A 14,058-nucleotide genomic window follows, 5' to 3' on the forward strand; every position below is an offset into this window, starting at 1 on the left:
CAAGAGTAAAAGTGACACAAGTATATAAAAAAGTCTACAGATGTCAAAAGATTTTGTATTTTGAAATGTACACTGTGTTTTCAATATAAAAGATTCTAATTTTTCATTTTACATAGTCTAAAAAAGAAGGCACATGTCTGAAAATATCGCCTACCACAAAAGAAGGGGGTTTTGTAAAATAAGAGTGGCAGTCAACTAACAGGTAAATAATTTTTGTTGTGTTTGTTTACTGAATTCTATATCATACTTGAAATTATCTATCAAGAAATGAGGTTTCCAAAAATACCTCTTGTCTGATCATACATGTACTTACTTACGTAATGGACTCAGCCAAACAACTTTCCCTGACCCAGTTGGATTCCTTAGCTCTCAACAGTTCTCCACAATGTTTCTCTAAAAGAATGGTCTTCAGGATTAAAGATCGTGGTGTGAGAGGTGAGAAAGAAACCTCCTCCCAAAACCACATACAATATGAAAATATAGTTAATACAACTGAAAGAACAACAGGGAAGAAGGCTGCATTAGAGTGCATACACCTGGAAAAAAAAACAGACCCCAAGGAACAGGGGAATGTACCAAACCTGTGATCCAGCGGGACCCAAGCCCTTCCCCCATGCCAGCTCACCAGAGGGAGGAAGAGAAATGGAGCAGGGAGGGGGTGGAGGCCAAGGACTACTGGAGACCCAGCCCTGGAGATCTGTTCTGAGAGATGAACCAACATTACATGGGGCTCTATAGATTAGTGGGGTTGGAAAGCTAAGCAGGCGGAATACATGGAGAAGAAAATTCCAGCTGCTTGTGAAAACCAGATCCATATCCAGCTGCTATGGGACAAAAGAAAGGCAGGAAGTCTGAGAGACTTCCTAACAGTGAGAAGGCTGCTAAAGGAGCAAGGACTGCACAGAGCTTGCTGCTCAGGAGAGAGGAGGATAGGTGGACAAAATTGTCCTGGCGCACTCTGCCCAATAGGTTGGGAACTTTGAGGAGCTTCAGGCACTCCATACTCCTAGCTGGTACACAGCTCCAAGGCCCCCCACTATGATACGCAGCCTGCTGTGCCTTCCTCCTGGCCAGCAAAGGCTCGCAAACTGCCTGCCCCTGCCCTTGTGCCAGGCTAGCCAGAGGAAGGCCCCACCTACAGCAGCTACAAGGGCAAAGGACAGAGGCTACCACCTACAAACTCAGCCCACTGCCCTTGGTAATGGAGACAGGCACTGCAGCTAAGAAGGAGGAAACAGCTCTTTCCTCCCTACAGGCACCGGTGATGCTCCCCTGACCCCTGCCATTGCTCCAAGGGCTGAGCAACTCCAAAGAGTACAGCTTCTGGGCACTAGAGGATGCCACATACAAATATGAAATGTCAAAGGGAACTGGTTCAAACCAAAATCCCACAAACACCAGAAAGAAGTCCAAATAAAACTGAACTGATCAATGTTCCTGAAAGAGATTTCAAAATAAAAATCATAAACATGGGACTCTCTTGTCCCCTCCTGGCGTGAGCCGGGAGCTCTGTCCTTTCACTGTATCTCTAAATAAAAGCCTGTGCCTTGCTCTCCTAAAAAAAAAAAATCATAAACATGCTCTGGAGGTACAGAAAAATATTCAAGAACTCAAGCAAGAATTAAGGAATGAGATTCAATCATTGAAGAATACAGTATCTGAAAATGAACATACAATGGGGGGATTGAAAAGCAGATTAGATGATGTAGAAGACACAGTAAATGAAATAGAAATTATAGGAGAGGAATACAGAGAAGCTTAGGCACAGAGAAAAAAAAGGATTCCTAAGAATGAAAGAACATTAAGAGAACTATGTGACCAATCCAAATGGAACAATATTCTCATTATAGGGGTAGCAGAAGATGAAGAGAGAGAAAAAGGTATAGAAAGTGTCTTTGAGGATGTGACTGCTGAAAACATCCTCAGTTTGGGGAAGGAGATAGTCTCACAGGCCATAGAGATGCAAGGATCTCCCAACACAAGGTACCCAAGGAAGACAACACCAAGTCATATAATAATTAAAATGGCAAAGATCAAGGATAAGGACAGATTTTTACAAGTAGCTAGGGAGAGACAGAAGATTACATATAAAGGAAAACCCATCAGGCTATCATCACACTTCTCAACAGTAACCTTACAGGCCAGAAGGTAGTGGCATAATATACTTTATGCAATGAAATAGAAGGGCCTCAACCAAGAATACTCTACCCAGCAAGATTATCATTTAAATTTGAAGTGGGGATTAAACAATTTCCAGATAAACAAAAGCTGAGAAAATTTACCTCCCACAAACCATCCCTACAGTGTATTTTGGAGGGACTGCTATAGATGGAAGTGTTCCAAAGGCTAAACAGCTGTCACCAGAGGAAATAAAACCACAGTAACAAAAGTAGACCAATTAATTATTAAGCAGATGCAAAATCAAATCAACTACCTGTGAAGTGAGTCAAAGGATAGACAAAGAGTATAGAATATGACACTTAATATATATAAGGATGGAGGAGGAAGAAAAAGGAGTAAAAAAAAAAAAGAACCTATAGATTGTGTTTATAATAGCATACTGAGTTAAATTAGACTGTTAGATAGTAAGGAAGTTACCTTTGAACTTTTGGTAACCACAAATCTAAAGCTTGCAATGGCAATAAGTACATATCTTCGAAAATCACCATAAATATAAACGGTCTGAATGTACCAACCAAAAGACAGAGAGTCACTGACTGGATACAAAAACAAGACCCAACTATATGGTGCCTACAAGAGACTCACTTTAAACCCAAAGACATACACAGACTAAAAGTGAAGGGATGGAAAAAGATATTTCATGCAACTAATAGGGAGAAAAAAGCAGGAGTTGCAGTACTTTTATCAGACAAAATAGACTTCAAAACAAAGAAAGTTACAAGAGATAAAGAAGGACACTACATAATGATAAAGTGCTCAGTCCAACAAGAGGATATAACCATTATAAATATCTGTGAACCCAAAACAGGAGCACCTACCTATGTGAAACAAACAATAACAGAATAAAAAGGAGAAATAGAATGCAATGTATTCATTCTAGGAGACTTCAACATGCCACTCACTCCAAAGGACAAATCAACCAGACAGAAAATAAGGAGACAGAGGCAATGAACAACACATTAGAACAGATGGACCTAAAAGACATCTACAGAACTCTACACCCTAAGCAGGAGAATACACATGGAACATTTTCAAGAATAGATCATATACTAGGCCACAAAAGGAGCCTCAGATAAATTCAACAAGACTGATATTGTACCAACCACCTTCTCAGACCACAAAGGTATAAAACTAGAAATACATTATGCAAAGAAAATGAAAAAGCCCACAAACACATGGAGGCTTCACAAAGCTCCTAAATAATCAATGGATCAATGACCAAATTAAAACAGAGATCAAGCAATACATGGAGACAAATGACAACAATAATTCAGCACTGAAAAATCTGTGGGACACAGCAAAGGCTGCGCTAAGAAGGAAGTATATTGAAATACAGGACTATCTCAGGAAAGAACAATAATCCCATTTGAAACTATCTAAATTCACAGTTAATTAAACTAAAAAAAGAACAAGTGAGGCCCAAAGTCAGTAGAAGGAGAGACATAATAAAGATTAGAGCAGAAATAAATAAAATTGAGAACAATAAAACAACAGAAAGAATCAATGAAAGCAGGAGTTGGTTCTTCGAGAAAATAAACAAAATAGATAAACCCCTAGCCAGACTTATCAAGAGAAAAAAGAGAGTCTGCACACATAAACAGAATCAGAAAAGAGAAAGGAAAAATCACTAAGGACACCACAGAAATACAAAGAATTATGAGACAACACTATGAAAAATTACATGCTAACAAACTGGATAACCTAGAAGAAATGGACAACTTTCTAGAAAAATACAACCTTCCAAGACTGACACACAAAGAAACAGAAAATCTGAACAGACCAATTACCAGCAATGAAATTGAACTGGTTATCAAACAACTACCTGAAAATAAAACTCCTCGACCAGATGGTTTCCCTGCTGAATTTTATCACAAATAGTTAATGAAAACTGAATACCCGTCCTCCTTGAGTTTTCCAGAAAGTAAAAGATGAGGGAATACTTCCACACTTATTTTCTGAGGCCAGCATCAGTCTTAATATTAAAACCACACAGACACCACAAAGAAGGAAAATTACAGACCAATATCCCTGATGAACACAGATGCAAATATTCAACAAAATATTAGCAAATAGAATTCAAAAATACATGAAAAAGATCATCCATCATGATCAAGCAGTATTAATTCCAAGGATATAAGGATGGTACAATGTTAGAAAATCTATCAACATCATCCACCACATCAACAAAAAGAAGGACAAAAACCACATGATCATCTCCATAGATGCTGAAAAAGCATTCAACAAAATTCAACATCCAATCATGATAAAAACTCTCAACAAAATGGGTATAGAGGGCAAGTACCTCAACATAATAAAGGCCATATATGACAAACCCAGAGCCAACATCATACTTAACAGCCATAAGCTGAAAGCTTTTCCTTTAAGATTGGGAACAAGACAAGGATGCCCACTCTTCCCACTTATAATCCACATAGTACTGGAGGTCATAGTCATGGCAATCAGACAACACTAAGAAATAAAAGGCATTTAGATTGGGAAGGAAGAAGTTAACTGTCCCTTTTTTGCAGATAACATGATACTGAACATAAAAATCCCTAAATAATCCACTCCAAAACTACTAGATCTAATATCTGAATTCAGCAAAGTTGCAGGATATAAAATTAATACACAGAAATCTGTTGCATTCCTATACACTAACAATAAACTAGCATAGAGAGAAATCAGAAAACAATTCCATTCACAATTGCATCAAAAACAATAAAATACCTAGGAATAAACCTAATGAAGGAAGTAAAAGACCTATACCCTGAAAACTACAAGACACTCATGAGAGAAATGAGAGAAGATACCCATAAATGGAAATACATCCCATTCTCATGGGTAGGAAGAATTAATATTGTTAAAATGGCCATCCTGCCTAAAGCAATCTATAGATTCAATGCAATCCCTATCAAAATACCAACAGCATTCTTCAATGAACTAGAGAAAATCATTCTAAAATTCATATGGAACCACAAAAGACCCCGAATAGCTAAAGCAATCCTGAGAAGGAAGAATAAAGTAGGGGGGATTACGCTCCCTGACTTCAAGCTCTACTACAAAGCCACAGTAATTAAGACTATTTGGTACGGGCACAAGAACAGACCCATAGACCAATGGAACTGAATAGAGAGCTCAGATATTAACTCAAGCATATATGGTCAATTAATATACGATAAAGGACACATGGATATACAATGAGGAAATGACAGCCTCTTCAATAGCTGGTGTTGGCAAAACTGGACAGCTTCATATAAGAGAATGAAACTGGATTACTGTCTAACCCCATACCAAAAGTAAACTCAAAATGGATCAAAGTCCTAAATGTTAAGTCATGAAACCATAAAATTTAGAAGAAAACATAGGCAAAAATCTCTTGAATATAAACATGAACAATTTTTTCCTGCACACATCTCCCTGAGCAAGGGAAACAAAAGCAAAAATGAACAAATGGGACTACATCAAGCTAAAAAACTTCTGTACAGCAAAGGACACCATCAACGGAACAAAAAGGCACCCTATAGTATGGGAGAATACATTTGTAAATGACATATCCGACAAGGGGTTAACATCCAAAAATATAAAGAACTCACACGCCTCAACACCCAAAAAGCAAATAACCTTATTATAAAATGGGCAGAGGATATGAACAGACAATTCTCCAAAGAAGAAATTCAGATGGCCAACCAGCAAATGAAAATATGCTCCACATTGCTAATTATCAGGAAAATGCAGATTAATACCATAATGGGATATCACCTCACACCAGTTAGGATGGCCAACATCGAAAAGACTAGGAGCAACAAATGCTGGTGATGTGGAGAAAGGGGAACCCTCCTGTATTGCTGGTGGGAATGTAAACTAGTTCAACCATTGTGGAAAGCAATATGGAGGTTCCTCAAAAAACTAAAAATAGAAATACCATTTGACCCAGGAATTCCACTCCTAGGAATTAATACAAAGAACACAAGTTCTCAGATTCAGAAGGACATATGTATCCCTATGTTTATTGCAGCACTATTTAGAATAGCCTAGATATGCAAGCAACCTAATGTCTATCAGTAGATGAATGGATAAAGATGTGGTACATATACACAATGGAATACTATTCAGCCATAAGAAAGAAACAAATCCTACCATTTGCAACAACATGGATGGAGTTAGAGATTATTGTGCTCAGTGAAATAAGTCAGGCAGAGAAAGACAAATACCAAATGATTTTCCTCATTTGTGCAATATAACAACAAAGCAAAACTGAAGGAACAAAACAGCAGCCGACTCACAGACTCCAAGAAGGAACTAGCAGTTACCAAAGGGGAAGGGTGGTGGAGGGCTGGTGGGGAGGGAGGGAGAGGGATATTGTGGGGTATCATGATCAGTGCACATGGTGTGTGTGGCGTCACGGGGAAGACTGTGTTGCACAGAGAAGACAAGGAGGCACTCTGTGGCATCTTGCTACACTGATGGACAGTGACTGCAGTGGGGTATGGGTGGGGGACTTGATAATATGGGTGAATGTAGTAACCACATTGTTTTTCATGTGAAACCTTCATCAGAGTGTCTATCAGTGATACCTTAATTTTTAAAAAAAGAATTTCAGTAAAAAATAAATAAAAACTAAAATAAAATGCTCTTCGTATGTGCTCATCCCACAATAGCCAATAATGTAACTTAGTGCTGTATTAGCCTTTGTTGTGCAAATGCATTATATTGTTGACTTATATTATGTTCACAGTTAACTAGAAATGTCAGGTCTTTTTCACATGAATTCCTGACAAACAAGGTTCATCACATTTTAAGTCCTTGCAATTGCTTCTTTTATTTTATCTAAGGTAATCCAAATGCATAGTGGTTCATTAGTTTGGAGGGTTTTAATCTATTTTCCATCCTCTAAGGATTCTTTTTGAATGTTACTTCTGTAATCAAAAATATTGGTAAGTTTTCCAACATTTGTCATTAAAAATCTGAAACAACAACAAAACAAAACAAACAACAAAAAAAGAATGGTCTTCAAACCTTCTGCTTCTGACTCTCCCCAAAAGGCAGCTAAAACCTTATAAATCCTTCCACATATTTTAAACATCTCATTTTTCATATTTAGAATGTTACAAAGTATATACTTTCAGGGCATTAAATACTGACATTTTAAAATAAAACAGTCACACATTATTCCAAATAGGTCCTCTAAAAAAACTCACTGCAATTGTATAATTGCAAAAAAAACCTCAGAAAAAAATGGAAAAAACCTAAGCATCCAAAAACAGAATTAAATCATGAGGAAATCATTGCACAGAATATTAGACAGGAATTTGAAGTAATGAGGTACAACTATATATATAGGTACAGTAAGAATGGGACAAGAGAGGGAGTTTCAAGGAAAATCTTGGCTTTGTCTATGTTGGTTGACTTTTTAGAACAACAAAATACATGCAGTAATCAAGTAATCAATTTTTTTCAACAAAGAAAAGCATTTCAACTTCAATACCAAGTCTGAACCAGTGTCACGGACAAAATCACTTACCTCATCAATGAAGGCTTGTTCTGGCTCTGGCTCTATTGTTTCTACCTGAACATCATCACTAAATTGTACCGTCTTCTTCTCCGTTTTAACTGCAAAACATGTTACATTTATCTTTTCCTTATAATAAATTTGAAAATCTATTTTAAAGCATCCTTAGTTCCAGGAGAGAATTTGGTTTCTTCTTATATTCCTCTCAAGCTGAGAGACTCAATTTAAGAACCAGGTTGTAGATTTAACCAATAATGATAGAACATTACTTTGTGAAATTGTATTAATTTTCTCTTATAAACATTTTAGTTTTCATAAAAAATACTTCACTAAAATTAGGAGATGTAATTCTGAAAGGATAATTGATCACCTACTACTTACGAGAATTTAGTAAACTAGTGAACAAAAAGCAAGTTTTACATAGCATAAATGAACTTGGCAATTTAAAATAAACCCTCTTTTTAAATTATCAGACCTTACGAAGAAAAATCTCATTTGGTACACCATGCTGTTTCAGTGTAATGAATTGGAAAGTAGCTGTATGTTTTCAGCATGCCACTCAGTTTTTTCACTAGACTTTTTCCTAGGAGAATGACAACCAGGCCACTGGAGAATTTTTCAAGTGGTATTGACAGGGATCTGAATTCTTCACTAAATCAATCCATATTTTTAATTACATGACTCTTTGCAATGAAAAAAATAACCATTAAGGCATCTGTAAACCATTGGCTAGAAGCCATACTTCTCTTGCTCAAGAAAGCAATCCTGTAAAACTACTCGATAGAACATCAGCTAGTCAACATAAGATTATGATTTACAAGGCAATGAGTTTTCTTGGAAATAACACTGAAAGGCACATACAGCTTTAAAAGACTGATATTCTTTTCTGGATTATTAATTTTTTATCAGTGTGGTCAATCAGTATTCATAAAAATATTAAAAATCAAGATGGAAAGGGAAGTGAAAAAGGGGTAGAATTAAGGAGGGGAAATAGTATTTATTAAACTATTAAATGTGCTTAATGAAGTACTATGTTTCCCCCAGTGAAACTTCAATACAAACGTATGAGATGTGCCCATTTTATAATCGAGGTTAACGGTAGCTTAGAAAATTAATTTTCTTTCAGGAGAAAGCTAATAAATGGCAAAACTTGGTTCTGAATAGCAAATTCTCTGACTCTACTAGCCCACACTACTGGAATCTGGCCTGCGATTTTACTCTCAAATCAAGACATCATATCACATATGTAGTCTGTGTTATGTGCTTCTCTAAAAAATAAAAACAGTTTAATGTCCAACATAAGAAATATATTCATCCCATTCAAGTCATCATAAAGCAAAATTCTACATACAAAAAAATAGTTCCAACTAGCTTCATTTTCCCATGGGGTAAAGAGACATCTGATTTAGATGTTTTTGCCTTTCATAACAGAAAGCTGGCACAGCACATTGTTGCTGTCCATAAGAGATCACATGGTAGACATACTACCCTGACCATGCACAAATTTACAGTGTTTTTTTCTCATAGGGACTAACACAATTACTATGTACGTACGAGTAAGTGTGGTGTTGCATTGTGTGTGTGTATAAAAATACTTATATATGTATATGATAATGTGCTTTCACACTATCTTACTGCATCTCCAAAACAAAAACAAGGTAAATAGGGCAGGTCTTTCTACTTGACACATTAAGTAAAGTGGGTTCCTGTTTCCTCATGAAAAGTGATGCTACAAGAATCACGCTAACACTCCTTTTCCAAGCTTAAGAATTCAACTCTATTACATAAACTCTGATGTTTCTCTTAGGTGGTCGATAGTGAAACATATGAGAAGAGTTCGAACATTTATATCAATGCTGCATGCTATATGATGGGAAAAAACATGAGAGATGGCTACATTAGCCACATGAGATTTTGGATCTCATCCTCAATAGAAGTCCAAGGCAATTCAATCCTCTCCAACATGTGATTCAGGAAAAAAAAAAATCAAAACTCAAAGCCAAAAAACAATAAACCCACCACCGTCAGCCTAGGTTACAAAGTAGGCATGTTATATACACCACTTAAAAAAGGTTCTATAATATGTTTTTGAGTTCCAACAAAAAGAACTCCATTAAATGAATGGGTATCAGGAATCTGTCTCTATAAAAATGGCAAAGACAACGTGGCAGTAACTATGAAGGGCACTGCTTTACCTAAGATGAACATTAATGTTTGGTTTCTTGTAAAATCGCCTTTTCTTGAAAGTGATACATAGACAAACACATACTTATTAATCATTTATTGTATAAATATTTATGTAGTCTGTATTCTGGAAAGTATTCAGTACTAGGTGCTGCTGGAAATGAAAAGATGACAAAGATGAAAATCCTCTCCTAAAATTCTTGTAAACTAAAGACCCAAATATCTTGCAGCTTTCAACTTTTCTCTAACCCCTTCTACCTGGTATTATAGAAGGACAAGATGAGTTAAAGTATTTTGCCAGACAAGTGTAGCTTATCAACTTATAGACAAACACTCTTAAAATTCTAAACTTTTCAATTGCTAACAGAAATCTTTCTAGACTAGAACATATGTGTTTCCTTAAATAGGAGATTATGACTTAATCTTGACAACGTGAACACATCATTATAAAGATGCATTAAAGTACATTATTATGTAGAAATATATAGTGAACTGTCATACCAACATTCTAATAGGCTGCCAGCAATTGAAATCTGCCACTGTTGTGTCTGCCAGTGATATCACTTCACCTCCTTGGCCCCAGTTTCTATTTAATTTCTCCTAGTCAGTAAATCAAACAAAAAGCTATTTATATGACTAGTTATGGCTCTTTCTGAATATCTGACATGGGGACTTAGGAAAGCCATTAAGTTGCTTAGAGGTCACTGCTTTCAAGTTTGGGGCTAGCCACTAGAGAAATGTCTCAACTTTTGATTAGGAAGCATTCTCAATGAGTTTGCTCATTTGTCACACTTTTATCAACTGATAATGAAAAATGTAGTGCATAAATTCCATAACACTTTTTATTCTCCATTTTTACAATATATATGTATACTTATTTATTTAGAAATATATATATATATATATATATATATATATATATTTATATTTAGAAAAATCCACAGCCTGTCTATAGATAATCTTGGTAGATCATTTCAATTCTTGGACGATTAGACAATTTACTGGTAGGGAGTTGCATGTTTAATGAACACACGGGAAGCACTAACATTTCAGAGTCCCTGTTGCAGAAAGTTGAATTTACTCAATTTACATTAAGAAGAGGATTATGTATTGTCATCCACTGACAGAATGGAAAATACTTACTCATTTCTGGTTCAGCAGTGAGATCTGCAGTCACAAAATTTGAGGAAAATAACCCCATGCCTTGATGGGTTTCACCTTTCCACCAGTTGGGATCACTATGAGGAACAAAAAAGAATGCTTTACTATAATTAAGATACTTATTTCTATAAATCTTTACCTTTTATAAGTGTTAAGTGTTTAACTCATATCATTACCAAATTTGAATCCCACAATAATCCAGTGGAGGTGAAAAATGAAATGTAACATTGTTAGAAATAAGAGATGAGGCCTCAGAGAAGTTAATAAGCTATGAAACACACAGTTCTTTATATTTTGGAAGGCTGGTGAATGCTTTCAGGATTTAATATAAGGCTCCGAATCACTCTTTAAAAAAAACGTCTCCGACACTTAAAAATTGTCAACTTCAGGTAGTTCATGGGTGCCAGTATAGAATCCTTTCATTATAATACGATATATGGTAGCTTTTAATCCAAATCTCCATTTCTAAACTAATGCTTTCTCTAACACATATTAGCAAATTTTCCCCCACACGACAACACCACGTATGACAGATGACACTGTTTATAGCACAAAATGTTCACAAGGATCACACGCCCAGGTACATACCCATGGTTCACCATTGTGTCCCTTGTGCCCAGTATAAGGAAAGCTAGCAAGCTCTAAATAAATACTTGTGAATGAATGAATAATCAAGGTTTTGTGTGATTTCCAGCTCAAACTTCACATCATTTTCTTACACTCAAGAAAACATATTACCATAAGTGTGACAGTATAGTAATAACTTTAAATCTATTTGAAATTTTTTAATTACTTGCAAATTTTAGTACTTATCATTAACAATAATCAGTAACAATTTTCAAGTAAACATTAAGCCACAGTAAAAAACAGATGTATTGCCTCCCTAAAATGTAAGTGTATATAATTCCATGTAAAATTCATTTGTTTCACAGATATACTATTCTGTGTAAATAAATATATTATGTATTTCTTATAAATTCCTTAAATATATATACATATTCAAACTATTTTCTAAAATCTGAACTTTTTCTAATTTAATAATCTATATTATTAGATAGAACCACAAATGAATAAACTAAACTAGGCTGCCAAAATAAACAGATGAGAAAAAAATTAAACTACAAAATAAGAATCCAAACAGTATGACACAAGCAAAGCAACCATCATACAGAGAAAAGTATCTGTGTTAATATTTTTTAATACACTTGGTAATGGCATTCAACAGGAATAATATGAAACAGAAGTACTATGTCACATATTTTCATATGAATGTTCAATATAATATTAACCATCACCTGTCATCAAGGACTGTAATAATTTCTCCAGCTTTAAAAGTAAATTCATTATCTTCAGCAGCTTCAAAGTCGTATATAGCACGAACTTTTCGGCCTTCGTGTTGGTGGTTAGTTAGGAGATTGGATGTGCTTGGATACAAAGTGGAAAGAGTGGTTGTCTGTTGCCTTTGTTCCTTCAGGGATAACTCAATGGCTAGAAAATAATGGGTTTTAAAAGACCCAAAATATTAATATATCCAATAATCCAAAGAAGTACAAAAAGACACCTGAAACTAAAAAGGATCATTTCACTAGTGTGACTGTAAACTACAACATAGCCTGATATTATACTGAACAAAAATCATTTCATCAATTTTACTCATTCATTCACAACTAAAAGTTTAAAAATAACAAAAAAAAATTGAACAGCACAGTAACATTTCTCCTGAACAGATAAAATTTAAATTTTTCTGTGTAATAAAAAGACAAATTCTCAGATCCATTAAAAAAAATTTTTGCTGCAGATATTTTGTATTTTATCTTTTCAGTATATTTCTGGAGCTCAAGTATCCAAAACGATAATCAAAATCACTTGGGAAGTCAAGAGTACCAAATCTCATTAAGGACTTAACTAAATCAGGGCCTCAAAGGTAGTATCTGAGAACCTATATTTTATTGCTCCAAAGGTAATTCTTACATAATCAGTCTGGGAATTGGAATTTGGAAATAACTAGTCCCACACCTAACAAATCCACCGAAATAAAATGGATTCCAAATGTGCCTCCTCTCTCTCTACCACTCCTCCCCTAATGAGAGTCATTACCATGTGTCACTCAGGCTCTGCAATGTAACCTTGATGTAATCAATCTTGATAACCCTGATTTCAACTCAAACCATAACTCCTTCCCTTCCATCTCTGTTCTAGATCAATAAGAGACCTGATGGGAAAGCAAAACCTTAAAACTATCATTAGAAAATATAGAAAATATCTTTTAGGAACTTGGGGTAGGGAAAAATATATGAAGACACAAAAAAAGCAAAAATCCTAACAGAAAAGAAAAAATTTTGGCATCAAAATTTAAAACTGCTGTTTGATAAAACATAGAATTTAAAAGTTAAAAGTGTAAGCCAAAAACCAACAGTAGACATCTATAATAAATACAACAGGCAAAAGATAACATCCAAAATAAAGACTTTCTACATATAATTATTAGAAAAAAAAGACTCAATAGAAAGAATAGCTAATAAACATACAAAAAAGGGACTCAGCCTCACTATTAATCAAAGAAATAAAAATTTAAAAAAGTTCTACATCATTTTAAGCCTATCAGATTTAAGTTCAAATGACAATACCACATGTCAGATTAAAAATAAAAATAGTTAAGAGCTTTCATACATTGTTGATGGAAAAGAAAATGACACAACTATTTAGGAAAGCTGAAGATATACCTCCCATGAGCCACCAATATTGCTTTTAGTCACACAAAATAGTCATACACAAACACACACAGACACACACACACACACAAAAGAAAAGGTACAGGAGATACTGAATACACACTTACTATAGTAAAAAACGGTCAGGAAACTCAAATGTCCATCACTAGGTGGAAAAATTACAGTATATATTTGCTCACACACTGGAATATTATACAGAAGTTAAAACAAATGGAACTTGATATATATGTCTCATGAACAGATCTCAAACATATTACCACACACAAAAAACACATATTGTTGCACTATAGA

The 14,058-nt window shown here is 35.1% G+C and overlaps 1 protein-coding gene across 1 annotated transcript in view; it reads right to left on the reverse strand.

The window, feature by feature from the left end:
- LOC140847827 (signal transducing adapter molecule 1-like) overlaps positions 1-11,099 on the reverse strand; it is a 29,766-nt gene extending 18,667 nt beyond the window's left edge. The window contains exons 1-2 of the mRNA XM_073229213.1: positions 11,018-11,099; positions 7,703-7,791 (exon numbers count right to left, since the gene is read on the reverse strand). Coding sequence (XP_073085314.1) covers positions 7,703-7,791; positions 11,018-11,075 — 147 coding nt within the window. The 5' untranslated portion in view covers positions 11,076-11,099. The remainder of the gene's footprint in view (positions 1-7,702; positions 7,792-11,017) is intronic.
- Positions 11,100-14,058: the final 2,959 nt, after the last annotated feature.

Source organism: Manis javanica, chromosome 2 (assembly GCF_040802235.1).
Source record: "Manis javanica isolate MJ-LG chromosome 2, MJ_LKY, whole genome shotgun sequence".
In the NCBI taxonomy this organism is placed as follows: Eukaryota; Metazoa; Chordata; class Mammalia; order Pholidota; family Manidae; genus Manis; species Manis javanica.